Raw genomic sequence first — 26,949 nt, 5'->3', positions numbered from 1 at the left:
TTTGACAGCAGTTTGCTGAGTGTATGCTGAGTGAACCGTGAGATGTTTCCTCTCTTGCCTTTGCGTGACTTATGCTATTGCAAAACCTACCTCTCATCCGCAAAGGTGCATTGTTTCCCACACACTATATGGTCTGAAATTTTATCAAAAAGTCCAAGCCGTCAGCAGAATATTTATGTTTACCTCAGCAGTCAACTTGCTTGACCAGTATGTACCACAGATGTGGTGACTCCTGGGGATTGGGGAAATCTGGGGATTCCTTACTTCCCTGTACTGACTATATCCTCTTCTAACACGACATATATAAGTCTGCTGCAGCTTCTTTCACTAATCGATGCTCTCTGGGAGCCTCATACCATTTATAGGTCAGATTTAAGCCTTGCTTTGTCTCTGGAAATTAAGGGGAAAACATGTCAAAGGTGGGATTTTGTGCATTTGTGTGTTTACTTTTTGTCTGCTGCTGCTGCTTCTGTTGTAGCAAAGCTATGTCGACTAAAGTCAACCCGGAGGCTGTGAACGAGAGACCTGTGATTGGTGAGTGAAAGATAGCATTAGGCTTGAATGTTGCACATTTTACTGAAGAGACACTCACAAGATACAAACACAAAACAAAGTGTATGACGGTGTTTCTTTGTCAGCGTGTATTCAAACCTGCTGTGTTCTCGTCCCACAGGTATTTTGACTCAGCTAGTTTCAAGTGAAGACATGAAACCATTCGGGAGGACCTACATACCTGCCTCCTATGTGAAATACATTGAGGCTGGAGGCAGCAGAGTGATGCCCATCAGGTGGGTTGAGTTCCCCTTGTGTTGGCCTGTTGTGGTGTGTTTAACAGTAAAGATAATTTGACTGGAGCTTTAAGTAGCTTTGGAAAACAAAGACAATGAATCCACTCCCTAAATCTGCAAAACAGAGTTTATATATGTTGGGCTACTTTATCTTTTAATTAGGGATGGTGTCTTTTAAGATAAATATCTTCTGTACTTTTAATAATACAGTAATAAAGCACTGTTTGCTTTGTTTTCCCCTCACAGATTGACTCATACAACTACTGAATATGAAAACATCTTCAGGAAGATAAATGGGTAAGTTATACGACTGACTAATATAAATACTTTAATTGTGTTTTTCCAGTCCTCAGTTTGTCATTGTACTAACTGTTTGATGTCTGTTTAGCCTTATTTTCATTGGTGGAGTTGCAAATTTAGAGACATCAGACTTTGCCAGGGTGGCGAAGATTTTTTACAGACTCGCTCTGACAGTAAGTACAGCAGAAAATTATTTTCATTGTTTCTCCGCGAAGTGAAGTGAGCGCTCTCTGCCTGCCTGTCTGTCTGTCTCTCTGCCTAAAAAACACCTAAACTAACAACAATATCTACCTTCTTTTTTTGTAATTAAAGTTTTTTTTATTAGTTTTTGCCTTATAAACACAATGCGGCACAATACAACATACTGCTTTAAATCAACAAAGACCAGGTAATAGTAATAATAAATCTGAGCACATATTTTTTATCTACCTTTTTAAAATATTTTTATGTCCTTTTTCTGTTAATTGTCTTTTGATTGTGCATTTACTCAAGTTACGTACATTTTTAGATATTGCTGTTGCACCTAGGTTGTTTTCATGTTGTTAGAATTTATTGTTTACTGTAAGTCCAGAGCATTTCAGAATGTTTTAGTCCACTGTAGTAACAGTTACTTTGCATTATTAGATGTTGCTGAAACATGCAATAAGCTCATAAAACATGATCCCTTACTGGTGTTTAAATCAACCAACAGTTTGTGCAGTAGTTAAACCAATCCCAATGTTAAAACACCATTTAATGTTCAAGGTACATTTTAATTGTCATTATATGTACGCAGGATTGCACAATGAAATTCAGATTATATATTATAAATTAGAATTGAACAAAACTATCAATTTGGCAATAAAACAACTCATCACTGGACTACTTTTCTACCATTTATTGAGCTCGATTTTATAATGACCTCTTTTTTTAGAGGAGTTACCACACTGTTTCAGTGTTGCTTGGATCAAATATTGTTTCAAAGGCAGAGAAAATTGAAGTTCTGACTCTATGTGTGTTTCAGGCCAATGATGCCGGAGACTTCTTCCCCATCTGGGGTACATGCATGGGCATGCAGCTGCTGACGGTACTGGTGGCCGGAGAAAATCTGCTGACCAAAACCACAGCTGAGAACATAGCAATGCCCCTGAACCTAACTGAAGGTTATAACTTACTACATTGTTGTTGATGTCTACATATGTATGTATTTCTTTTGGGTTTTTTTTTTTTTTTTTTTTACATTTTTAGGTAAAAGTATAGCCTCGGTTTACAGTTTTTTGGAAAACAGCATGTATTGAATCGTACCACTTGGTGTCAGTAGAGACAAGTCACAAATCAGAGGGTGTTTTTGGGCCTTCATATCTGACCCTCTGCTACTATCACCAAATCATTTCTGCATGTTTATCTTGCCATAATGTCATTGTTTTATGAAACTATCTGTTTTTATATACATGAAGTTTATTTATTTACTTCAACACTCCTCTCCATTTCTCCTGCAGAGGCCTACACCAGCAGGATGTTTGAGGGTTTCCCCAGTGATCTTTTGAAGGCTTTGACCCAAGAACCCCTGACTGGCAATTTTCACAAATACGGCGTTACAGTAGAGGTACAGTAAAGCACTCTAGTTAACAGTTTCGCTGTATGTTCCACTTCCCCTGTCGGGATTTCATCTTGTTATTGTGTTGAGAAACAAAAAACCAAACACTCATCCGGTCGTTTCAACATTAAGAAACGTGTTTACCAGTGTTTCATGGAGTGTTCTGTTTCATGGTAATGAAACCTGTGACTAAACACTTATAGTACAGACATTTATGTGTACGTGAGCAATGTGCTTGCATAACACTCAGTATTACTCCATCTGTGATGGATCAATCTAATATGCAGAAAAATGCTCCTCCAGACTTTCCAGGAAAATGAGAAGCTGCAGAGTTTCTTCAACATCTTGTCAACAAACGTTGCTGAAAACGAAGTTAACTTTGTCTCAACTATGGAAGGTTAGAAATTTATTTTGATATGAATCTGCCATTACTTAGGAAAAGATTTTCTAAAACTTAATCGTGAGTTTCTAATAACGACATTATATGTACTGTATATATTTTCTTTCCTCCCTCATGTCAGCTAAGAGATATCCCTTCTATGGAGTGCAGTGGCACCCAGAGGTGAATCGCTTTCAGTGGAACAGCAGCCGAAACTTTCCACACTCCCATAATGCTGTCAGGCTGTCCTCTCTCCTGGCTGACTTTTTCGTCAATGAAGGTAAAGAGTTGAACACAGTCAATCTATCAATAATGAAAAGTTTTACTATTAACAACAGGAATAAAGAGGAGTCAAAGAAGAGCTGTTTGGGATTTTGAGTGTTCGAAACTATAAACATGTTAAAAGAACTTATGAACTGATACAAACTATCACAGATAGAAGTACTGAAATCTTTTACTTGAGTTAAAATAGCAATACCACAAAAAATAATAATCCATTACAAGTAAAAGTCCTGCATTCAAAATCTTACTTAAATAAAAGTACGTAAATGTACTTAAAGTCTCAAAGTAAAGAACTCATTATGCAAACTGTACCCATTTAGAGTTATATTCATTATATATATATTATGTGAATATTAATACTGATTTATTGACATGTACATGTAAGCAGCATTTTAAAGTTGTCCGAGCAGAGCTAATCTTAACTTATACTGTTAGGTAGTCAAATCTATAACTATAGTTATTTTATCAAGATGATCATATGTTGTACGTATAAAATATTGATCTGAAAAGTAACTATAGCTGTGGAATAAATGTAATGGGGTAAAAAGTACAATATTTCCATCTAAAATGTAGTTAAGTATAAGTACAAAGTAGCATAAATTGGAAATACTAAAGTAAAGTACCCCAAAATTGTACTTTAGTAAATGTACTTAGTTACATTCTGCCACTGCTCACCATCGCGGTGTCCTGTGTTTCATTATATATTAATCTGCTGATTATTTATTCAATTAATCATCTGATCCATAAAATATCAGAAAATGGCAACAAAAAAATGCCCTTGACAGTTTCCTAAAGCCTGAGTTGTCTTCAAATTGCATTATTTTGTCCGACCAACAGTCCATATTTCATAGATAGTCCAATCTGCACACTTAAAAGCTGAAACTAGGTTATGTTCGACATTTTTTCTTGAAAGATTACTATCAAAAATTTGCTGATTAATTTTCGGTGAAATGACTTATCAGTTAAGCGACTAATCATTTTATCTCTAGTTCACACACAGGGGCCAAACATGCCAGTGTGCCCTTGCATGTGCAAACAAAACACACAGATTAGCGACAGGTATGGGTACAAATGTCAATCCAACAGCAGAGAACACCCACGTTCATGACATTTCCAGTGCTGTATTGAACAAATTAGGAAATATTCTGATTTTAATATTGTTACTTTATAAAGATGTACCCTCTATATCATGTGCAAAGAGGTTTTAAGAAGAGAAAAATAGCTGTAAAACACGACATTGCAACAGGTCAGGACCACGAAGGTCTTAATCCAGTTTTGATGTGAATTAACACAGAAATTAACACATACAGTAAGTTTATAAAAACAAACCAACAATTAAGAAAACTGTATGGAGAAATCTCAGTATAATCCAGTCTGATTATGGTCCAAATATCCCTCCAAATAATATAATTACGAGATACAATGATTGTAAATCTTGTTATTTCCTCATAGGGAGGATTGATCTATTCTGTTCTATTTTTTCTAATCACATGCATCTCACTTCTGCTTTGTTTAGGAAGGAGAAGTTTACATAAGTTTGACAATCCTGAGGAAGAGGCCTCATCACTGATTTACAACTACACGCCAGTATTTGCTGGGAACTTCTCCGGATACGAGCAGGTCTACTTCTTCTGAAATTATTCGGCATCTGACTGTGTGTGTGTGTGTGTGTGTGTGTGTGTGTGTGTGTGTGTCACTTTTCACATGAGCAACCGCACACACACACACACAAAGTCTGCTGAGTTTTAATCACAGCTAGCCATCTAAAAATGATTCAGAGTGCATTTTTATGACACTGAAGAGCCTTTTCTGCACCAGTACTTGTTGTTTTACCGACTTAAATGAATTGTGAATACTTTAATGTGATGTTACTGTTATTAAACTGCTTATTTGCATAAATAAACTTTTTTAACTTTTTCATTCTTTCTTCCTGTTTTTAAGCCCCTTGTAATTTAATATCTGGATGGATATTGTTGAGGGCCATAGCTACCATTTAGGAAACTAAGGTCATGCCCTCTGTTTATTTATGACTTTACAACAGACATGACTGTACGGCAGTGTATTTAATTTGATAAGCACTTATAATTACTTGCTTGGTAATAGTGTGCACCACTAAAGCACAGCATGAATTGAAGGCCTTAAAGCCTTCATGACTAAATAAGCAAAAATCAAAGTTAAAAAACATCTTTAGGTATTATTTCTGTTGCTAAACTCTGATTGGTACATGAAAGTATGTGACATCACCTTTTTCTAACTGGGCCACACCCACTTCAAACCAGCAAGATGAGCACAGAGAAAAACACAAACACACATTTATCTTCTGTTAATAACCAAAACTGCTCCAACTTTGGCAGAATATTGTGTGTTCATGCAGGACGCTGCTACTGACAGTGAGATGCTGCCTGAGAAAAGAGGTTTTCAGGGCCTTTAAGGTGATATCTTTAGCTTGTGAGGAAGCTTGTGATATGCGGATGACCTTTCATTGTTTTATGGCTTGTGAAATGCAGTTGAAAGTTCCTGAAAAAACAAACAACAAGTAACTTGTCAAACTTCCCTTAAAGCTTTTATTATTTCAGTTTATATTGTGCTAAAATGGTGTGTATGCTTAAATAAACTAGTGCTCTGTGTACAAAAGACCAGTGGTGGAAAGTACTATACTTAAGTTTTACTTGACTATTTCCATTTTATACTATACTTTTACTCCACATTTCAGAGAGAAATATACTTTTACTCCGCTACTTATAGTTGCTCATAGTAACTTTTCAGATTATGATTTTACATATCAGCATATAAATTATAATGTAGTGCTATGAACTACCAAATGACACATAAAGTAGTTACATGCTGCTGACATATCAATGTGTCAATACTAATAATCCAATAATATAAATATTAAACTGATAATAGTGTAACACTCATTACTGTAAGTAAGATTTTGGAAGCAGGACTTTTACTTGTAAGACGGTATTTTATTAGGGCTGCAACTAATGATTATTTTCGTCATCGATTAGTTACTTTCTTGATCAATCGTTTGGTCAAAAAATGTCAGAAAATTGTGAAAAATGGGTTTCGTAATTTCCCCAGAGCCGAAGTTAAGTCTTCAAATTTCTTGTACTCACTGACTAACAGTCAAAACCCCCCAAATATATTCAGTTAACTGTCACATAACACAAACAAAAATGGCAAACTGTTAGGATTGATAAGCTGGGAACAGGTTATTTATGTTTGTTTAAAATGACTAATTGATCATCAAAATGGATACCTATTCATTTTCTGTCGATTTGATTAATTGATTAATTGATTAATGGCTCCAGCTCTAAATAAATGCTAACACAAGGCATAGAGAGTGTGTGAACTGGGGGTCAATAGGGGCCCATTTGCCCCAAGACTCCCTCAGAGAGATAATCCGGCCCTATAGGGAGAGGGGACTTGGACTCATGTCCTCAGTATTTCTAAAATCCTGGCCCTTTATTAATCAGCATGTAAAATATAGACGCAATTGTAAACAGGGAGATGATGATCACTGGCAGGACCGTCACAACACACGCCGACCCAGGCGGCCTGAGGATTGGTCTCCCCGCACGTCAGTCGCGTCTGCGGGGGCGGGAGCAGGAAAATCGAGCCAGTGTTCTAGTTTTTCCACCTCTCTCACACAGATGCTGCTGCTGGGTCAGTGTCATTCCGTCTATTAATAATAATATTAGAGTCAGATCAACCAGAGCGAAGAGCACAAGGGGGAAATCCACATCATCACTACTTCCTTTTTGTTTTGATCTCGGCGCTGCTGCAAATAATGTGACATCACCCAGCCTCAACTTTCGACACGCTTGTTTTTTTTAAATCCTATTTTATCCGTCTTTCACGACCTTTTTTTTTTTTTTTTTTAAAACAGGTGTTATTGTCTTGTTCACCTGTCTCACTGCTGGCCGACATCACTGGCTCCTCTTGTTCACTTTATTACGGTCGTCCATCTGCACAGGCGGCTGCGGCTTGTTGGTAAACACGGATCGGATCCCGCCGGCAAGGACTCCCTCTGGTGCATTGATGCACCCGTTTCAGTGGTGTAACGGTGAGCAGTCATTTTATGTTATGAGAGCTATGTTAGGCCTCTGTAATGTTGTGAAATATCGCCTGTTATTCGTACAGAGGGAATCTCTGAGGATGGCAGCGAGGGTGTAGTTTCTGAATCACTCCAGTGTTTTCTAAATTTAGACAGCCCCATTGTGAGCTCAGCTTAAAGAAAAACAAAATCACTTATTTAAAGATGTATGTGGTGCTTCACAGTAACTTTAAAGTGTCCTATAACACTGGTTCTCAAACTTTTTCACCCCTAAACTAACACAAATTAAACCACTGACCCCCATCTTATAAGATTTTTTGCTTTTAGGTGTTTTATCAGAGAAAGTGTATCAAACCCACGACCAAAATAGTCATAAATTCTGTCATTGTGTTACTTATAGATGGAATTATAGTGAAAATTAATGATTCCCCTTTTTGCTGGGGACCCCTGGGGGTCCCTGGACCCCACTTTGAGAACCACTGCCCTATAATATCACTTATTGTGTTTTAAGTCACCTACAGTACAATATCTGGCTGTGTAGAACACATTAAAATAGTTATTATCTGAATGTTTTATCAGTTTGTTTATTGATTGCCAGAATATGGGCCTGCTCAGTCAATAGAAACCTTTATTTCCATCTAAATTAATTCCAGCTGAGAGCCACACAAGGCCAGTCATTGTGCGCTCCATGAAACATTTAGCCTCTCTGGGTAATCTTGTTTACACTGACTCTCTATCTGCAGTTTCTCACTTAAACTCTTGGCCTTGATCTGTTATCTTCAAAAGACAAAAGTCTGAACAACTTCTCCGTCACGCTTGAAACCTCCGCTGCTGCGTCTGGAGGTGCATCTGTCATGCTTAAATGAAATTAATCTCTTATATTGCAGTGAAATGTCAGTGCTTCTTTGTCACAGTGAGACCCACTGAAGATGATGGATTAAGTGGTCTTTTTCCTCCGACTTGGCCCGTTTGAGTGCAGCAGCCTCAGCGGTCTCCTCGGTGGACTGTCGCTGGTGTTCAGACAAGAACAATTACTCCCTTTGTGCTGCTCAACTCCCCTGCTATTCAGAGGGGAAACAGCGCAAAAGTATCAAAGAGTGACATTCTGCCGAAAAAAAAAATGAAGCCAGCCACAGCTCAGCTTCAGCTCGGTGTGTCCTGTGCGTCAGTGTATCTGTGATCATGCCTTTTTGTTCCAGTGTTTATGTGTGACACATGTAGTGCTTTCATGCATGTGACGGCGAGTTCAACCTACTTTCTTCTTGAAAACCACCAGCAGCAGCAGCAGCAGAAGAAGAAGCAGCCATGCAGGCAGACTTGAGTGTACCCCCCTCTCTCCATCTCCCCCCCACCCCTCCCATGTGAACTGTTGAATATTTGATGGGAAGTTCTGTCTTTAGTGCGAGCAGCCGCAGCAGCTTTGTGTGAACACAGCGTATATAGGACAAAACCCCACCAGGCATCTCGTAGGAGCTGTCAGAGATGCTGCCATAGTCGAGGTATTTTACAGCTCTATCAAATCACGGAGGGACTTTCTTGCCTTTTTGTACAACAACACGAGAATCAGGATGACAGCCCAAACTCCGTATGAGTGAGTCAGATTCTCTGTCCTCAAAATGAGAACTTTCTCTAGGCCTCATCCTTTTTTCTGCATCCGCTACTCCCGGCGTCATGGCAACGGGGGCGCCTCCTGAGTGTGCCGATATATAGGTCAGTGGTCACGCAGGGACTCCACCCCCAGCGAAATAACACATATAGCTGTCTGCTTTCCATGCATACAAAAGTGGAGGAGGAAGTCACAGGCGTCCATCCATACAGACAGTCGTGACATGATGAATACACACACAAAGACTCGAATACACGTGACCCAGATTAGGAGTGTGAGTCTGCAGCAGCTTCACAGGTGATTTGTGCCATCAGCTGTGCAGTGACATGAATACAAGGAACAAGGAGACATGTACTCCACCCACTACGCGTGTGTCTCTTTGTCTGCTGAAGAAGCAGATTAATACACGACGAGGTCTACTGTTATTATCCACATGTTCACATTTGCACGTGTGTCCTTCGATCAGTTTGTCTGTGTTTAATTTACACCCTCAATCAGCCAGACGTCGATGTCACCGGTAATGATCGCCCCCCCCCCCCTCGCCGAGTGAAGTCATTTAGCGGTGGAACTTGATGGTGTAGCCAGCCGTCGATGAGTCCCGATTAATGGACCGTCACCGCTCATTCAGAGAGAGTGGAACTAAGAGGCGGGAAGTATTGATCCTCTCATGCTGCAATTTCCACTGTGAGGCGGGAGAAATGTCAAATAGAAATGTCAACGTGTTACTTTTGCTGCAGGAGTGACTAGAAATACCGGGATCAATGAGGAACTGTGCTGCAAGAAAACAATAGCCGTCACAGGGGAATGAAATTGTTAAAGGTCTTCATCCATCCATCTGTCTGTCCATCCATCCATTCATCCAGATTAACATTAAGATTTCTTTATTGTCATTTCTCAGCACTCGCATACACTGAAACAGAATTTGTCTTCTGCATTTGACCCGCTCTAGACACAAGGAGCAGTGGGCAGCCGCAGTGCAGCGCCAACTCCAGTTCTTTCTGCCAGTGCCAGTGGTCAGAGGCACTGACAGGAGTATTAACCCTAACATACATGTTTTTAATGGTGGGAGGAAACTAGAGCACTGGGCGGAAATGGGGAGAACATGCAAACTCCACAAAGAAACGGCTGGGGTTCAAACCCAGGACCTTCTTGCTGTGAGGCAACAGTCTGTCTTCTCATTCATCCATTCGTCCGTCAATCCATCATCTGTCTGTCTGCCCATCCATCCGTACATTTATCCATTCATCCGTCCCCCCATCTATCATCCATTTGTCCACCATCCATTCATCTTCTAAAGCACGTATTGTGTTCATGATCATATGGGCCAATAGCCCCTCCCAGCATGCACTGGGTTAGAGGCAAGTTACATCTTGTGTAGGTCGTCACTACAATACAGGACTAATGAATATAGACACTTTTAACACATTCACACCCACAATTTAGAGTTTCAATCCACCTCACCTGCAGGTGAAAAAACAGAAAAAAAACTAACTTTACACAAAAGATTTTTCACATAGTACTGTTTGTTTCTACAATAAGATGAGTAGCTGTGTGGTTTGGAAGGCTGAGAGTCTGCAGCTCTATTATGATTGAACACACAAGCTGATTTCACTGATTACCAACTTGTCTCTGAGTGAGAGTGCGCTAATCAGAGACATCTGTAGTGTTTGATCAAAAACTACACATGACTCTCCCACATGGCCTCCTGTTCACATTGAAATCTGGAGAGGTTCATATCCCATGTTAGCTCCGGTTCACTATCACTCACTGGGTTAGTGTGACCCCGCTATCACAAAGCCCCCTCTCACACGCAGATACTGACTTCTCATTACTCATACTGTACAGACGCACAAAACACAAATGTGCTCTCTGTCTCTGTCTGAATTGTTTTCCTGCAACCATCTCTTCCCTCAATCTAATGTTGCCAGATGGGAATTCATGGTTATTCTCAATGCGTTTAATACACAATACGTGCAAAAATAATGAATGTAATGCTTTAAATACGTAGTGTGCACACTTAGTGCACAATAAACACAGTCTACTGTCATACCACGTTTGTTCTTCAATCTTCACCCTCCCCCGCCTCTCTACCTCTGACCTTGACTGCAGACAGCAGCGATAATCTATTTCACGGTAAAACAAACACACACACACACACGCAGGAGTTCAGGATGAGAAAAAGGAGGGCACCTTTATTGGGGATACCATCTGTTTGGATTGCAAAGTTCTCCTAAAAACACCACCCAGTTCAGGACATGAAAATATTTGATTACTGCATCTGTAATTTATTTTTACAATCATCAGGAGAGTATAATAGATGAACTATGAGATGACGAATATCAAAATAATGAGATTTGAGATTTTGTTCCGCCGTTTTAATCAAATTGCACTCACCTTGGAGTGTTTTCAGTCTTGAAATGGATGATTTAATCAGCGTCTTTAAATATATTATAATTTTAACTCCATAAAAGAAGACTGAAATATAATGGTCCTTTCATCTATGACTGCTTTCTCGTCTGTCCACTTTAATGGCTTTAAAACGACACTGACCTATTAACAGACACAGAAGCGAAGATCTGCTGTGTTAAGAGATACAAACATGTTGCTTAGCTACTGCATTAAAAGTGTTTTATATGTTTAAGTACAAAAGGCCATCACAGAAAGGTGTTTATCTACATCTTTTTCTCCACCTTTATGTCTGTGAATGTGTGTGTGTGTGTGTTTAAAGCTTCAATTTTTGGCTTCCATTAGAGGTGGACACAGCTGCAGATCTGACCCTCAGCTGCCCATGAATACTTTAAAAGGATGTTGCATTTAGTTGTGTTCAAGAAACAGATTCTGATGTGTGGCAGTGCCAGCCTTTAGTTTTCTGCTCTTTGTACTATACATCTACATGTCCGGCTATGTACTCAGGTGCTTCCTGTACAGTAAATGTATTTTTAAGTCCTCCCTTTGTCTTGGTGTAGGGTGCTTCTGTGGTCTGGGACTGGTTTACTCCAACAAGTCGTGCACCATGCCGCCCATCACCTTCCAGGACCTGCCCCTCAACATCTACATGGTCATCTTTGGCACAGGCATCTTCGTCTTCATCCTGAGCCTAATCTTCTGCTGTTACTTCATAAGGTGAGAGGAGATAGAAAAATGTGATTTAAAAAAAAAACTCCTCTAGAGGGGAATTGTGTCTGTGTGTGAGGGAAGGAGGGAGGAACAGGGTGACCTCTCTCCTGCTGTTGACTGTGAACTCCCTGATGAGCTGAGAGGACGTTTGTCTCTGAAGGACGGGATATGAGGCAACAGGAAGCATCCCGTCACAATGTGTGAGGACAGCGGTGAGGGGAAAAGACTCGGCAGAGGGAAACTGTAGAGAAGCGCTGCTCAGAATAAACATGGCCTGAATAGCACACAGTGGGAGTACACGAAATCATCACATATGAATGTCTGTGTTGCACGAAGCTCATAAGGAAACATCAACACCTGCAGTAGGGTTGCAGTTGTTTGTTATCCTTAGCCTTCTTTGGGTGACTGAGCTTCTGTATTTGGTGAATTACCCGACTTCTCATCATGTGGTGTGCTATTTTTAGCATTGGACAGGATTTTGAATCGATGTCCAAATTGCCTGTGTTATCAAAATGTCAGTTGGTGTGTTGCAGGACCAACATGCTGTCTGGAAAACATGAAGCACAAATGGAAATGTCAGAATACAAATGGACGTCACTAACAATGACGTGGCACTTGATACTAAATGTTGTGTATACCTCCTTCTTTTTCTATAATAAGATAAAACTGAATTCTAACGACAGCATCCAATCAAATAGATAAAAATGCCATCTATCAAATCTACTTTTTACTACAGTTTAAACATAAAAAGTAGATAAAAGTTCATTCTTGACCTTGAAACACCAGCTGACAAAGTCTCATAAAAAGGTCTATTTAGTAGCAGTTTTGGAGCTTTCAGTCATGTCTCATTATCTTCCTCAGTAGATGGCGTTTGCTTAGTTGTCCCAGATCTGTGAATGGTCAAATTTTCACCTTTTTTCGCAGCATTTCACAGGGGACGTATCATGCACATTTACAGGTCTTCATTTTAATCTACTGGAAGATCTTTGCATGATTTACATTTAAAAAAAAAATCCTTATTTATCTTTATATATCCCTTTACCCAGCCCCTCAGTTCAGCCATTGTCTGAAACAGGCCTTTTTAGCTCCCGTCTCCTTAAGGCCCCTGTCCTGATGAGTCCACTCTGTTCTGATTGGCCAGCTCTTGGAAACTGCCCCTTGGGAGAAATCCCCCATCTCTGGAGGCTACATCAACAAGTCATGAAATAAACAGTAGTAGTATTTTTTTTTTGTTCTTTACTCGAAATGTCAACTTCTCAATAAATCCGTACATCTTCAATACTAAATCCAATCTGAAATATGCAAGTGGATAATGCAAACACATGAAAAAACCTTAACAACCAAGGCTACGGAACGGACGGCGGTCGCAAACAAAGCGTTCAAAGCAGGCTTAAACCCTGACTTTTGACTTGTAGGGAGCATTTCGACACAAGTTCACCTCAAGTTTTGGAACTTTGACCATGTTTAGCATATATATACAATATTATAACAGTATATAAATAACAGCAAATCACAAAAAGCATAATATGTCACCTGGAAGGACAGCTATGTTGCCTAAAAAACCCCACAAACTCCATCTACTGATGAAGATCAAGATTATCGGTTTGTCAACATTTGTTGCATTTTCATTTGGAAAATCAATTAATTTGAGAAACAGGGAAATTTGTTTCAAAATGGCAACTTTGAAGTGAATGCTTTAAAAGATAGAAAATCAGACATCAATTTAGAGTACTGTTTGATCTCGTAGCTATTTTTACATCGTCGTTTGTCACGGGTGTGTGAACTGGGCAAACGGGAGGACAACCCAAATGCAGACTCAAAGGCAGACATTTAGAATGAGAAGGAGCTTTAATAATCAGAATCTGAAATACAGGCACAGAAAACAGGCAAACGAGCCCGAAAGGGCAGGCAGGCAGGACATAAACAGGTGGAAGGTCTAAACCACTGGAATGGCAGGAACAGGTAACAGGATCAGGATGAACGCAAGCGTACAGTGAAGCAACATTGACAAATGGGCAGGGAATGGATAGCAGAGGACCAGTATATATACTACTGGGACTGATGGGGTAATGAGCAGCAGTTGAAGACAACTGGGGGCTGGCAACAGGTGAGCAGGTGGGTGTGGGAACCAGGCAGGAAAGTCCGGAGGCATCTGGTGGACAGGTGGAGAATGGCAAATCCAAGAGAAGAGAGTGAATCCAGGGACAGAGGCAGGACTGAGGCAGGAATCGTGACAGTCGTTATTACCTAGAAAAAAGAAAACGTTTGTGAAAATATTCTAAATATATAATAAAAACAAGCATTAATCATACAACATGAAGATATCTCTGTTTTTACATTTTTGATTTATTACAATCCAACGTGTAGTGATGAGGTCAGGCACATTTCTGTAATCATAAGTGTTTTGTTTGGCTTGGGCTCGTTGCTAAATTGACCATCAACTTTTGTCAGAAAAGCTTGGATCCTTCCTGTTTCTCTGAAAGCACTTGCCTATGAATCATAACCAATGAGTCACTTCCTTTGGCCCCATTAACATGCTGAAGGTAGTCTTGGGTAGGAGTGTGATTGTGAATTCATTTATAGACCGGGTGATTCATCAGATGAATACTGAGTGATAAATGCCATTCTCTGTTGGGGGCAGGTTTCCTATTATTTCTCTCAGACAGATGCTTTCTAAATCCAGCGTACCCCGGGAGTTTGTGATGTTCGATTTTAGCATTACGCCAAGATGTTAAAAATCTGTCTGTCAGTACAGTATTTGATTGTCTATGTGAGGTTTTTCTCCATTATAAAGCACACAAAGCAATTTTATAAAAGCCTTGAAAGCTGCTGAAGGTTTGCTGAGCACACACGATTCTTTCAGCCCTGCCTCAGATTCAAACTGTTGCCGTTATAACACTGACACAAAGTGGGGGTGTGCTCCGGAGTACCTGCAGTGTTCAGGGGTGTAAAACCACAAGGGTGCCAAAAGCACACACCAAAAATATCATTTAATCATACCCCAATCTGTCCTAACACAGTTGAGTCTGTAGTCAAGTTAAGGAGCAGCACAGCAGTAAGTCTGTGAAATATTTTGAGAACCACAAGGTGTGAGGGCAAGCTGCAGGTGTTTCAGCCAGACAATACAGCGACTGAGAGAACAGACACTGACCCCATTCCCCCAAATAAACTCACTGACTCACTTAATTTATTGTCACTGATCCCTCAGACTGGATGTGTACAATCCTCTAACCGAAGAAAAAGGAACACAGTTAACATGGTTAGTGCATATCAACTGTTTAATAAGAGGATAAACCATGAAACTGGAAAGGGTCACACAGATACTATCTTACCTGCAGACAATTGGAGGACAGATGGAGATTGTGAAAGTAGTTAATTCCCAAAAAAAAGGGTAAGCTGGAGGTCATCTTCTAACACCTGTGAATATACTTTAGCAGTAGAGTCAGCAGCTTATCAGGAGAGACATCTATTAAATCTGTGAAAAAGTTTCTTTCACAGGGGAGAGTCATCGGGGTCTGTATTCATAAAGCTTCCTAGTACAAAGAATAAGAATTTCCCCTTACAATTAAGACTAGATCACAAAGCATTTTAGCCCTTAAGAGAGCTCTTAAGGTGAAAAACTGTTAAGAGCAGGGAGGAGGACTTTTAAGAGGATTAAGAGTTTCTTAAGCACCGGAGAAAATTACGGAAAGACAAAGAGGTATGAATGACAGTGAGTTAATGAAACACTACAGATTAGATTGTTCAGGGATAATGTTTGTGGTTGATCTCATTAGAGATACACTCATACCTGACGCAATAACACTATAACGCCAGGAATGAAAGTGATTACAACACTTAGATGTTTGGCAACTGGAAAAATTTTGAATTTGCTGGCAGCTGAATAAAAAAGATTTAAATGCTGAACAAAGCAGCTACTTATAAAGACTGACAAGCTATCACAGAAATTGATGAAAGCCAAGCGATTTTTCCCCTGATGATATGAAATAGATTAAATACTAAAATGACCAGCATGGTAAATAAACATAAGAAAATAAATATAACAACTATCAGCATGTGAATGGGCTACTGCACAAGTAGGCCTGTGTTTTCAAACATTTCATAGGCTACTTTTAAAGTATGACTTACAATTTATTCAACAGAGATGTTCATTACATAAAATAATATTTATAATTACATCATGTCTTAATAGAGACTAAATTCTATGATTAGGCCTGTCCATTTCTATGCCCATTATCACTAAGAGTGCTTTTTTTTTTTTTGATCCACCAATCACACATTTTAAAAAACATGAATCATACCTAGCAACGGGATCAACCAAACCTCCTCACAAAAGTAAAAGTTTCTGTCCCTTCTTCTGTGCTAGAAATCTTTAGGCTAAGTTAGGAGCTCTCTGAGAGTATCCTAGAAATGTTTGTGAATACGGTCCCTACGCTTTTAAAAAGTGTTTTTGTAACCAGAACTTTGTGCATAGATTTACCTGAAAACATGCAATTTATCCAAAAACTAGAAGTTTGACTGCAGTGATATTTTTTATGGGTGATGGTGAGAACCCAAAAGAATAGCCCATGGTTACTGAAAGATTACAGATTCTTTTTTTTCCATTTTTATTAAAGTTGTGCTTTCCCCTGAGGCGCCTGTCACATATTCAGGTGTGTACAGATTTTTTCAATTTTTTGAGGACAGTTAAAAATCATGAAAAATACCATACAAGTTGTCTTCGAAAAGTTTACCACAAAGGCAAAGAGAAAAGAGGGACAGGAGGTGGTCCATTGTTGTTTTTGATACAATTAATTAAATTTGGGAATAAGACAATAGTCCAAACATAGAATAACAATAACATTAGACCGTTTGTTCTGCAGCAAGGACCACAGGTTGGCAATTTTAAGACAATCACTGGCAATTTTTTTCACTACATCCATGCGGAGCTGGAATCACCACCTAACTGACTTTTTACACAAATTCAACAAAATATTTTAGAGCAGGGCTGCAATTGATGATTATTTTCATTATCAGTTAATCTGCCACACACAATATCAGTCATCGTTGTCTCAGAAATGTCAGAAAATAGCCATCATAGTTTCCAAGAGCCAAATGTGACATATGTTGAGGTTGAGGCTCGTTTTGTTTAACCAAAAGTCCAAAACCCCAAAATATTCAGTTTACTATCATATAAGATTAAGAAAAGCAGAGTTGTAGTTGCTGATAAATTGTCTGTCGTCCAACTAACCAATTAATAATCAGCTTTTAGTATGTTCCTCACTCACAAACACGATGTAGCATAGGCCAGATTTAGCAGACATGACAGCGAAACTGTGAAACATGACAGAAATATTAATATTAAACAAATGTTTGGCTAAAATCTTTATCTGAGGAAATAATCTAGTGTTGTATGTGCTAAAAAAACAGAGTGAAGCCTGTCAAGATGTATTTGTGAAAAGAAGGGCGTTGGTTTAGTTGAGGGTGTAAAACTGGATTTCCCAAAGTTTTCCGCACTTTTAGTTATATCATTCACACCTGTTGAATACATTGTAACTCCATACAATAAGAACTGGTTCAATGGTGACTATGTAAGGATTTTTTTTTACTCTCGCAGACCGGCAGGGCACAATAGCTAAGCTGAAACAGTTAAATTCCCGTCATGCCCCCCTTTCACCCACTTCACATCATTCCCTAGGCATGGGAAACCTCAACACATGTAAAACGTGTATCCTCGCATTGTTCCACATGGAGGATTGTTAGCGACAATCAGTGTAAACAATAAACCGAATGACAAAAGCAACGAATAACTGTCATTTCCCTGCTTAAAGCGGCGACTCAGCCAGATATGTTTTTTTTGGGGGGGGGTGGGGGGGGTAAAGGGGATCAGATCACAAATAAAAATTCAGCTTTCATCTCAGATGCTCTCACTGCATTTTGTTTCAGGCTCAAATCACAGACAGTGATAGACATTTGAGTCTATGTTTAGTTGTGTAAAAACAGGAGGCCAAAAATAACCGCCTGAACAGACACAGCCCACCAAGTGATAAAGATCTCCTCTCCATTGTTGGTTCTGGGGGTGGTGCAGGGATTCAAAGAGGCAACGTACTCATTAGCCAGGTTTGTGTATATGTGTGTGTTTGTGTGTGTACTTACATGATAACTTAAGTGTGTGAACAATGTGTGTGTGTGTGTGTTTGTGTATGTGTGTGCTCGCAGGGGAGTATGTACTATCTTTGTCCATGTACGTGTGGCCACTGTAAGTGTCTGAAAAGACAGTTAATCATCAAAGCGTACTCTGCAATTACACAGCTTCTGTTACACACTGTCCTATAATTTAACCACACAAACTTTAATCTTTGCCTGAAACCAATGACCTGCTCTTAAATGAAGCTTAAAATAAATACAGACATCTTCATTTCCCAATAAACAAACAGTGGTGGAAAGCAACCCAGTACATTTACTCAAAGTTATGTTTTTAACTACAATATCAAGTTAACTGTACTTGAGTATTTTCATTTGATGCTGCAGTATTTTATGCTTTTACTTGACAGAAATACTGTACTTTTTACTCCACTATATTTCTCTAGTTACTAGTTACCTTGCAGATTAAAATTTTACACACTAAACTTGATCAATTTATAAAACATGATGCATTGTTATAGATTAAACTACCCTAAAGTATAGAAAACAGTCAGCTCCACCTCGCCCAGATACAATATTAAAATGCTGCTGATATGTTAATGCATCCATAATAATGATCTGATAATATGAAATATACTCATATAACACCCCTGAAAGTGGCCATTTTGCATGAGTTATTTTGCGTTTAATGATTTAAGTGTGCTTTTGTGATAATAATCCTGTACTTTTACTTAAAACCGCACTTTCTATTAAGAGTTTATATAAAACCCAAGCAGATAGCATACGGAAGTGGGCCACTTCAGGCAATGATGTGGCACTGCTGGCCTTCCTCTGGCCCGGATGAAATGGATGTGAGCCTGAAAAAGCCCCTATGTAAAATAGCAAATATGGCCCAAATATCCCAAATCAAATGTGGGCCTTTTTTGGTAAAGATGCGGCACTCTCGCTCAATGTGAGCCAGTTCTGGTTCATCTGGTTTGTTCTTGGTTGATATATGGCATTGCTATGGCTTGCTTTTGGCCCAGATCTGGGAAACAGGGCCCAAGTGCCATCATTCCATGTGGTATGTGGGCTGGATGGAAGTGCCAGAAGTGTCGGGTGTGGCCTGGATCTGGGCCACAGCAATTTTGCCATCTGGGCAGGGATCACACATTGTCCATCACTTGAACTCACTTTAATAACACCAACTATTTTTCCTGATGAAGGACTGAGGACAGAAATGTTGTGTAATTAAAGTGAGTTCAAGTGATGGACAGTGTGGAGGTTTTTTTCAAATTTTTTGATCACTAAATCTTATATTGTGCAGGAACGTTTTTGAAATGTTGACATTTAAATATTAGCAATTGGTCAAATGACTATGTGTAATGTGGAGTTGCTCATGGTGACAAACCCACAGATAATTATCACCTGACTCTACTCAGCTCTACGCAGTGTTTTTTAGGGTCTTTCATCTCATCACGGCCTGCGACTTTACTGATTTGGTTCACTTTCATCGTTGTCATCAGTGTTGTTTCCAGATGCAGCAGACAGCTGCAAAACAGCTCTGATAAACCAACTGCATGCTACCTCTCCAGCATTGAACAGCACACAGACAAAGTTAGCAGCTAGCTGGTGAAGATAGTTGAAAATTTAGTGGCTAAAGAGTCAGGTATTTCCCTCAGGAGTTGGTCGAGACCAAAACAGAGCTAAAACCAGAGGGAATATTGGACATGCATTTGTAATGTGGCCAGACACATGACTTCAAATGAATGCTAGTGTTGCTCTGTGGCTGCTAAATGTATAAATAGTCAAATGTTAATGATAATATGCAAACTTTATAAGGTTGTAATATATAAATATTGTGTTTGCAAGGCTAAGTTAACATTTTGACGCAGGACATTAATTATGAAGATTTATTAAAGGTTATTTATTAACGTGTTTGTTTATTCATCCACAGTAAACTACGACACCAAGCCCAGAGTGAGCGGTTTGGATACAGAGAGGTAATCTCGATGTGATTATTTAACACACTTTGTTATCTATATCCCAAAAAAAATCTCTCTTAAACATATTTTGTTTTCTTACTCCTACAGGTAGTTTTAAAAGGAGATCCAAAAAAGTTGAATCTTCATGGGGTAAGAATGTGATTTCCTGTACAAACACACAACATAAATCTGTTATAATGTGAAACAAAAACCAAAAATGATGCATAATAATTTGATCAAATGACCGTCCTCTCTCTCTCTCTCTCTGTCCTGTCTTTCACTCACACAGCAGACGTGTGCCGTGTGTCTGGAGGACTTCAAAGTGAAAGACGAGCTGGGAGTGTTGCCATGCCAACATGCTTTCCACAGGAAGTGAGTACATCAGAGCACGGCGGAGTGTTTCTTCGCTCTGGTTACCACTTTACACCAGCCTGGGCTTGTTAAAATGAAAGTGGTCAAGTTCAATTTTGGGGCAACTTCAGTGATCACACGCACTTCTAGTTGCAGACTTCCTGATGGCAGCGTGGTGCTACATTTTTACTTGTTCAACAATGTTCAGTTCATGAATTCATTGTCGTTATGCTTATTCCTATTTAAAGGAGAAGTCTGGTGATATTTTATATTAGCAAGTACTGCTTATGTAGTCTTATTCCTCTGTGCCAAAGACTATTAAATACACATGAAGGAGCCACGCTGTTGCTGGGTGACATGTTCCTTCATTATGGTGAACATGGTTACTGTGAGTCAAGTCCACACACACCATCCTGCAGCCTTAAATACTCACTAGAGCACCAAATCTGCTGAAAACGGTCCCCAACAAATACACTCTTCACTCCTGAGTAATATTTACTAAGCATTACAGTGTAAAGCTGTTTTGAGAAATTATTTAAACTATTTTAAAAATGAAATAATATATTTGTGAACTGTTTGTAAAGATCAGTCAGGGTAGGTAGGTCAGAAAATATTGTGAGATGGATTCACACATTGTTGGTTTTGTATTTATAGGATTTTTATAGAATATCACTAGACTTATCCTTTGTGGTCAGAGAGGAGTTTCAGGGCTACTTAGATTTTGCCAGGGGAAACAAGGCCTCATCCTGATGTTTATTACTGTAGGTGTGTAAAATTCTGGCATGTTCAACATGAAGAGCATTTTTTTCAGGGTGTTAATGAACTTGGTGCTTTGAGATGAGTTTGGAAACCAGAGGCCTGTTTAACAAAAACGATCTTGAGAGCACTGCTTATCTGCAGATTGCAAATTGTGGCGGCGTCACGTTTCAGGAATGATTGTCCTCTGCAAATTGCAGTTCAATAAGAAGAGATCAGTTGGAAGTTTATTCATTCGTTCATAACCTTTATTTAATCTCGAGAGTCATTGAGTTTGCCCTCATTTACAATGACATCAAATTAATAATATCACAATGAATAACAATAAGACAGTAAAACATACACACACAATTCATAAATAGTTGGTAAAAGACAAGCTATTAAATCAATTAAAACAATTACAAGTTGAAATACAGTGATTCTGGACCATGGTTTTAAATTGCCTAGTAGGTACAAGTGTATCAAGCCTCAGGATGTGCTGAAGTTTATTGCAGGTGCTTGGGGCACAAGAACTAAAAGTTAACTCTGCCATTTTAGAATAGACACGTGGAACCTGGAGCATAAACCACTCATTAGAACGTGTATAATAAGGACCATGGTTCCAGTACAGTAACAATATAATGTAGGGTGGCAGTTTCCCAAGAAGAGCCTTATAGATGAACAGATACCAATGCTTGTTACGTCTTTCAGACAGAGAAGACCAGCCGACCTTGTTATATAGGATACAATGATGAGTGTGATAACTATCACCTGTAATAAATCTAAAGGCTGAGTGGTTTACAGAGTCCAGGGGCTTAAGTGTGTAGATTACATCACCATAATCCAGAACCGGCATGAAAACTGCTTCGATCATCCTCTTCCTACTACACATTGGAAAGGTGTCTCTGTTTCTGTAAAAGAAGCTGAGTTTTTGCCGCAGTTTACCAACAAGGTCGTGCACGTGATATTTGAATGTGATATTGAATGTCTAGCCAAATGCCGAGGTATTTATATTCTGTCACTCTATCAAGTGTGAAGTGTAAAATAATATTTATTGAGGTTAACAAATGAGAAGTGTTTGCACTTAGACTTAATCGATGTGAAGAGCCTTCATTAAGAAGATAGGAGATATGGCAGAATCCACCCAGAGTCTAGATGGTGGTGGTGGAGTAAAACCAGCAGGCGGTTGATTGAAACTCTCAGTTTAGTCTCCATGGACATCCTGGAGGTCATGTGGGTGATGATGAGGTGGTGAGTTGCACAATAGTAGGTCCTAAATTACAATTTATATTTAAAGAATGGCATCTAAGGACTGATTTACTTGAGGGCAGAAAGATCATTGCTCAGATAAAGTGATAATTGTAAATGTGATGGAGCAGATTAGATCTGGAATAAATGCTAGAAAGTCATTTATTGAGGAATAAACACAAAACTTGTGAGAAAAGATTTAACTTTTGCTAAAACGTCATAGTGTTACAGGACTCCCACATGTTTCTGCATGTGCTGCAAGTGTAGTGTGTGTTTACAGATGTGGTTCCTAAACTTTTTTAGACCACGGCACCCTGTCAAAGGAAATTTTTTTGTCATGGCATCCTGAGCCACCCAGTCCAAACACTGCATACTTGGCCCAGTGCCGTGGGATCCAGTTTGGACACACCTTCCCATTCATTGGAATGAGAAAGTGTGTCCAAACTTTCAACTGGTACTGTATGTGAATTGTATCAAAATGACTGAGAGGATATTGTTGCAAATTTGTTGAAACAGTTTTGAATCTGTTTTCATTTTGTCTCCTGTCTGTGTTCATCCACTCAGGTGTCTTGTAAAGTGGCTGGAGGTGCGCTGCGTCTGCCCCATGTGCAACAAACCCATAGCCGGCCCCCCTGAGCAGCACCACAGCATAGGGACTTTGCTGGATGAACTGGTGTAATCTAGGGACCCCTGCCAGCTCTTGGAGGGACGCCGGCGCCCGGCCAAACCAGCTGGCTTAAGTTAGCAACCAACAGGATGGGGGACCACAGTTTTGCTGTTAAAACAGCAGCGAAACACCAACATGATGATAGTAAGTTGGGGTAACCTAGTTACCACCCGGAGAAAGACTCTGAAGGATGCTGTTGCCTAGCAACCATCCCTGAGATGGCAACACAACACCTTGTGGTGTCTGAGAGATTATCTTCAGCCACCCACACATCACTCCACCACTCTTCTTTTAACATCCCCCTCTACACCCGTTCCTTCACATCTTCTCTTGTTGCCTCGAGTGAGGTTAATGGCACCACTGAAGTGGAGGAGACACAGTTGCATTTTCCACAGCAGTGTGGAAAGAAATTAGTGTGAAAGGATGAGAGAGCGCTGGGTAGGAGTCACTGATCCTCTCTTGAGCATGTATGAGTGTTGTATGTTGTGGTGGGCAGTGATGATGTGATTTCAGTGTTGGCCGAGGTTATTGAAACTCTGATGGAAATGATGTTTTGAGATGAAGCAGCAGGCAAATTGATATTTTTCAGCTCAGATAGCCCCGGCAGTAGCACAAGGACGTGTTGACAGAGGTTACACTGCTAACAAGACAGTAAATTCTCAGAGTTTATGAAAAGAACAGACTGAACAAAGCTGTCTGGAGCTGGCTATAAGAGAAGGAAGTTCTATAGAACATAAAGAAATTTGATTCAATCTGGTTTTACAGAAATAAAAAAGTTTGTTTTGAAAATATTTGGTAAACTGAAATGACACTGGTCAAAGTTAAAGATGGGTTCACACCTCTTTAGTAGGACCTAAATGACTCATTCCAAGTGTAGCAAGTTAACCAGTGTTTTCATGAAATTAGAGCCTTTCACACACACCGACTAATTGTTTGCGGACGTGTGCAACTGATACTGATGTGTAAAATTCATTTTGTGGCCCACCTCTAATATTATGTACAGTAGATCCTACATACTGTACATGCTCCACTGGGATGTTTTATTGTTCGGACATGTTTTAATTGTGTTATTCTTGATGGCAGGAACGGCCTCCTCCTGCCTCTCACTGTTCCGGTTCTTTGTTGAAATATGTTGAAGATTTCTTAGGTATTGCACTTTGAATTCACACACAAAAAAAAACTGTTTCCATGCCTTTTTTTCTTATGAAATGTTAAGACCTCGGCTCAGATGCACCACACAAGGTCACTTGTTTTCAGGTGTGGTGAATCTTTTATCGAGTCTACGAAGTATCAGAGATGCTGCTGCGTCTGAAGATAAAGGAAACAGCAGTAGAGACTTTTAGTGTTGTTCTGTGAATTCATCTGGGAAGAAACTACATCTCACTTTTGTTCACAGCATTTTGTGGCATTATTGCTGGTGATTCTGTTTTACATTCCATGGTTGTAGGTTGTTTTTTGTTTTTTTGTGGTTTACAGTGATTCAGAAATCATAAGCAAAACACTGCCTAAATTGAGCACAAACCTCACGAAGCACATTGTCCAGACACAGTGGGCACCTGCACTGTAATTAAAAGGCAAACACACAAGCAAGGTGAGTCTGTGTGCAAAGAAAACAGAAGAAAATGGAGAACGAGAGAAATGTGTCTATCCTGTTGCGTTTGCAATACATGAGCAAGAGAAATGTTTGCTCTGATTCTGGCCACATTCCACATTTTGTAATCCAAAGGATGTAAATAAATTGAAACAATAATAAATCCAGTTGTCTGTTTTGCTCAGCCTCTCTTGTTTATTCCCTGATAGTTAAGTATCTGGCGCCACCATCAGGTGAAATAATGTATGAATTATTATTGTTTATGCTCTAGATCCACTAGTTCTCCTATTTGGCTTGTGACCTTTAATAAGCCAAACAGTTGCTACTCACATCACCTGTTACAGGTAATTTAATGTTGTTTGCTTCTCTGATTAATTTGAGCAGGTTTTAGAGTCCAAGTGGGGAAAAACTGCAGTATTTCATAAGATAAAAGCACAATTTTGAGAGAAGTCAATTTTTGTGGAACAGTAAAGTTTTGTCTTTATTTCCTCTGTCTTGTTAATCATCTTATGACCCTTTAAGTTCTTGCAACCCTTTTGGGGGTCCCGACCCCCAGGTTGGGAACCATTGTTCTTAATTACAGCACTGTTTTCTCAGTCAGCAGCATTATTTCATTATTACACTATTCAGACATGACATATGTCAAAAACCTGACCCGGTGTTCTGAGGATTGGTGAGGTGATGTGGCTTTAAAGGGTCAGTCCACCCAAAATACAAATAACATATTTGCTCACTTATTTTTAGTGGTATCTTGCCGTGCAGATAGTTTTGGATTTTATTTACCAAGGTTTTCACACATCGATCTTTGAGACTGATTTAAAAATGACAATTAACAAATTTAACAGCAACGTGTCTTTCCCATTACTGTGAACTAAACAGAGCTCACCATGCAAGTAGGGTTGCAACTAACAATTACTTTCGTTATTGATTAATCAATTAGGTGTTTGGTGAAAATGGTGAAAAATGTCGATCACTGTTTCCCAAAGGCCAATGTGACCTCCTTAAATGTCTTGTTTTGTCCCAACCAACAAAGATATTCAGTGTAGTGTCATAGAACCAGAAAAGATTCACATTTGAGAAGCTGGAATCAGAAAATTTGGAAATTTTCCTCCCTAAAAAGATACACAAAATGATCAATTTATTATCAAAATAGCAATCAATTTCATGGTTATCAACTAATTGATTCATCGACTAACCATTGCAGCTCTACGTGCAAGCATTTTTCATTGGAACTACTTTATTCTCAAGAAATGTGACATTTGAAAACAATCTCTTATCACATACTAACAAAAAAGAAGAAAAAAACCCCAAATAAATACATAAATAATTTGAAGAGAGAATCTAAAGGTTAATTGGTTTGCCCGTTAAAAGTCAGAAAATGTTCTGTCACAAAGTTTGGAAAGAGGTAAATAAATGAACAGTAGTAATGGTGATGATATTTAAGTTAACGATCTGATTTAAGTGAACTGTTCAAGATAACTATATTTTATAGAATTTACTTTCCTGTACATTTAAAGGACCAGTGTGTAGGATTTAGTGGCATCTAGAGGTGAGCTTGCAGATTGCAACCAAATGAATACCCCTCCCCGCTCTCTCCCCTCCCAAGCATGTAGGAGAACCTACAGTGGCTAAGAAACTTGTGAAAAATGCAACAGGTCCTCTCTAGAACCAGTGTTTGGTTTATCCACTCTGGGCTACTGTAGAAACATGGTGGGCTCTGTGGAAGAAGACCTGCTCCCTATGTGGATATAAAGGACTCATTCTAAAGTAACAAAAACACAATGATTCTTATTTTCAGGTGATTATACACTAATTAAAACATACTTATGAATATTATATTCTAAATGCATCTTTACTTCTGTCATGCAATTGGTATGAGTAGGTGTTTGTCTGCTACCAGTTATGCACAATCAATCTTTGTATCAGCTACTAAAATTTTTTAAATACATTTGTGGCAGAAATCTCAAAACCTGTACAAATAAAACCAGAACTACTGTATGTGTGGCGAGATACGACTGGAGGAAAATTAAAATTTGCCAACCCTTAAAACTGACTGATAGACACACACACACACACACACACACACACTGGTAATGTGTGTTTTTTATTAATCATTTGCTTGATACTGACAGAAGACTGCTGAATCTGGATACACCTTGAAT

At 39.2% G+C, this 26,949-nt stretch overlaps 2 protein-coding genes across 3 annotated transcripts; both read left to right on the top strand.

Annotated features, from left to right (window-relative positions):
* The first annotated feature begins 272 nt into the window (after positions 1-272).
* LOC137199192 (gamma-glutamyl hydrolase) lies at positions 273-5,226 on the top strand. The gene is made up of 9 exons (XM_067613299.1): positions 273-534; positions 674-788; positions 1,035-1,085; positions 1,177-1,261; positions 2,092-2,230; positions 2,567-2,673; positions 2,968-3,061; positions 3,186-3,323; positions 4,842-5,226. Exons 1-9 carry the CDS (start codon positions 411-413, stop codon positions 4,958-4,960), a joined length of 972 nt encoding a protein of 323 aa, XP_067469400.1. The 5' UTR covers positions 273-410; the 3' UTR covers positions 4,961-5,226.
* Positions 5,227-6,845: 1,619 nt separating this feature from the next.
* Positions 6,846-24,971, top strand: rnf122 (ring finger protein 122). 2 transcript variants are annotated; one of them, XM_067613283.1, is made up of 7 exons: positions 6,846-6,994; positions 7,218-7,394; positions 11,958-12,114; positions 20,168-20,213; positions 20,304-20,345; positions 20,488-20,567; positions 23,094-24,971. In XM_067613283.1, the coding sequence occupies exons 1-7, from the start codon at positions 6,982-6,984 to the stop codon at positions 23,206-23,208; spliced, it is 630 nt and encodes a 209-aa protein (XP_067469384.1). In that variant the 5' UTR covers positions 6,846-6,981; the 3' UTR covers positions 23,209-24,971. The 2 variants fall into 2 exon arrangements, with proteins under 2 accessions (XP_067469384.1, XP_067469373.1); XM_067613272.1 differs by having other exon boundaries at positions 6,860-6,994; positions 20,485-20,567.
* Positions 24,972-26,949: the final 1,978 nt, after the last annotated feature.

This window comes from Thunnus thynnus, chromosome 2 (assembly GCF_963924715.1).
Source record: "Thunnus thynnus chromosome 2, fThuThy2.1, whole genome shotgun sequence".
In the NCBI taxonomy this organism is placed as follows: domain Eukaryota; kingdom Metazoa; phylum Chordata; class Actinopteri; order Scombriformes; family Scombridae; genus Thunnus; species Thunnus thynnus.
This window is presented reverse-complemented; position numbering and strand designations above follow the sequence as displayed.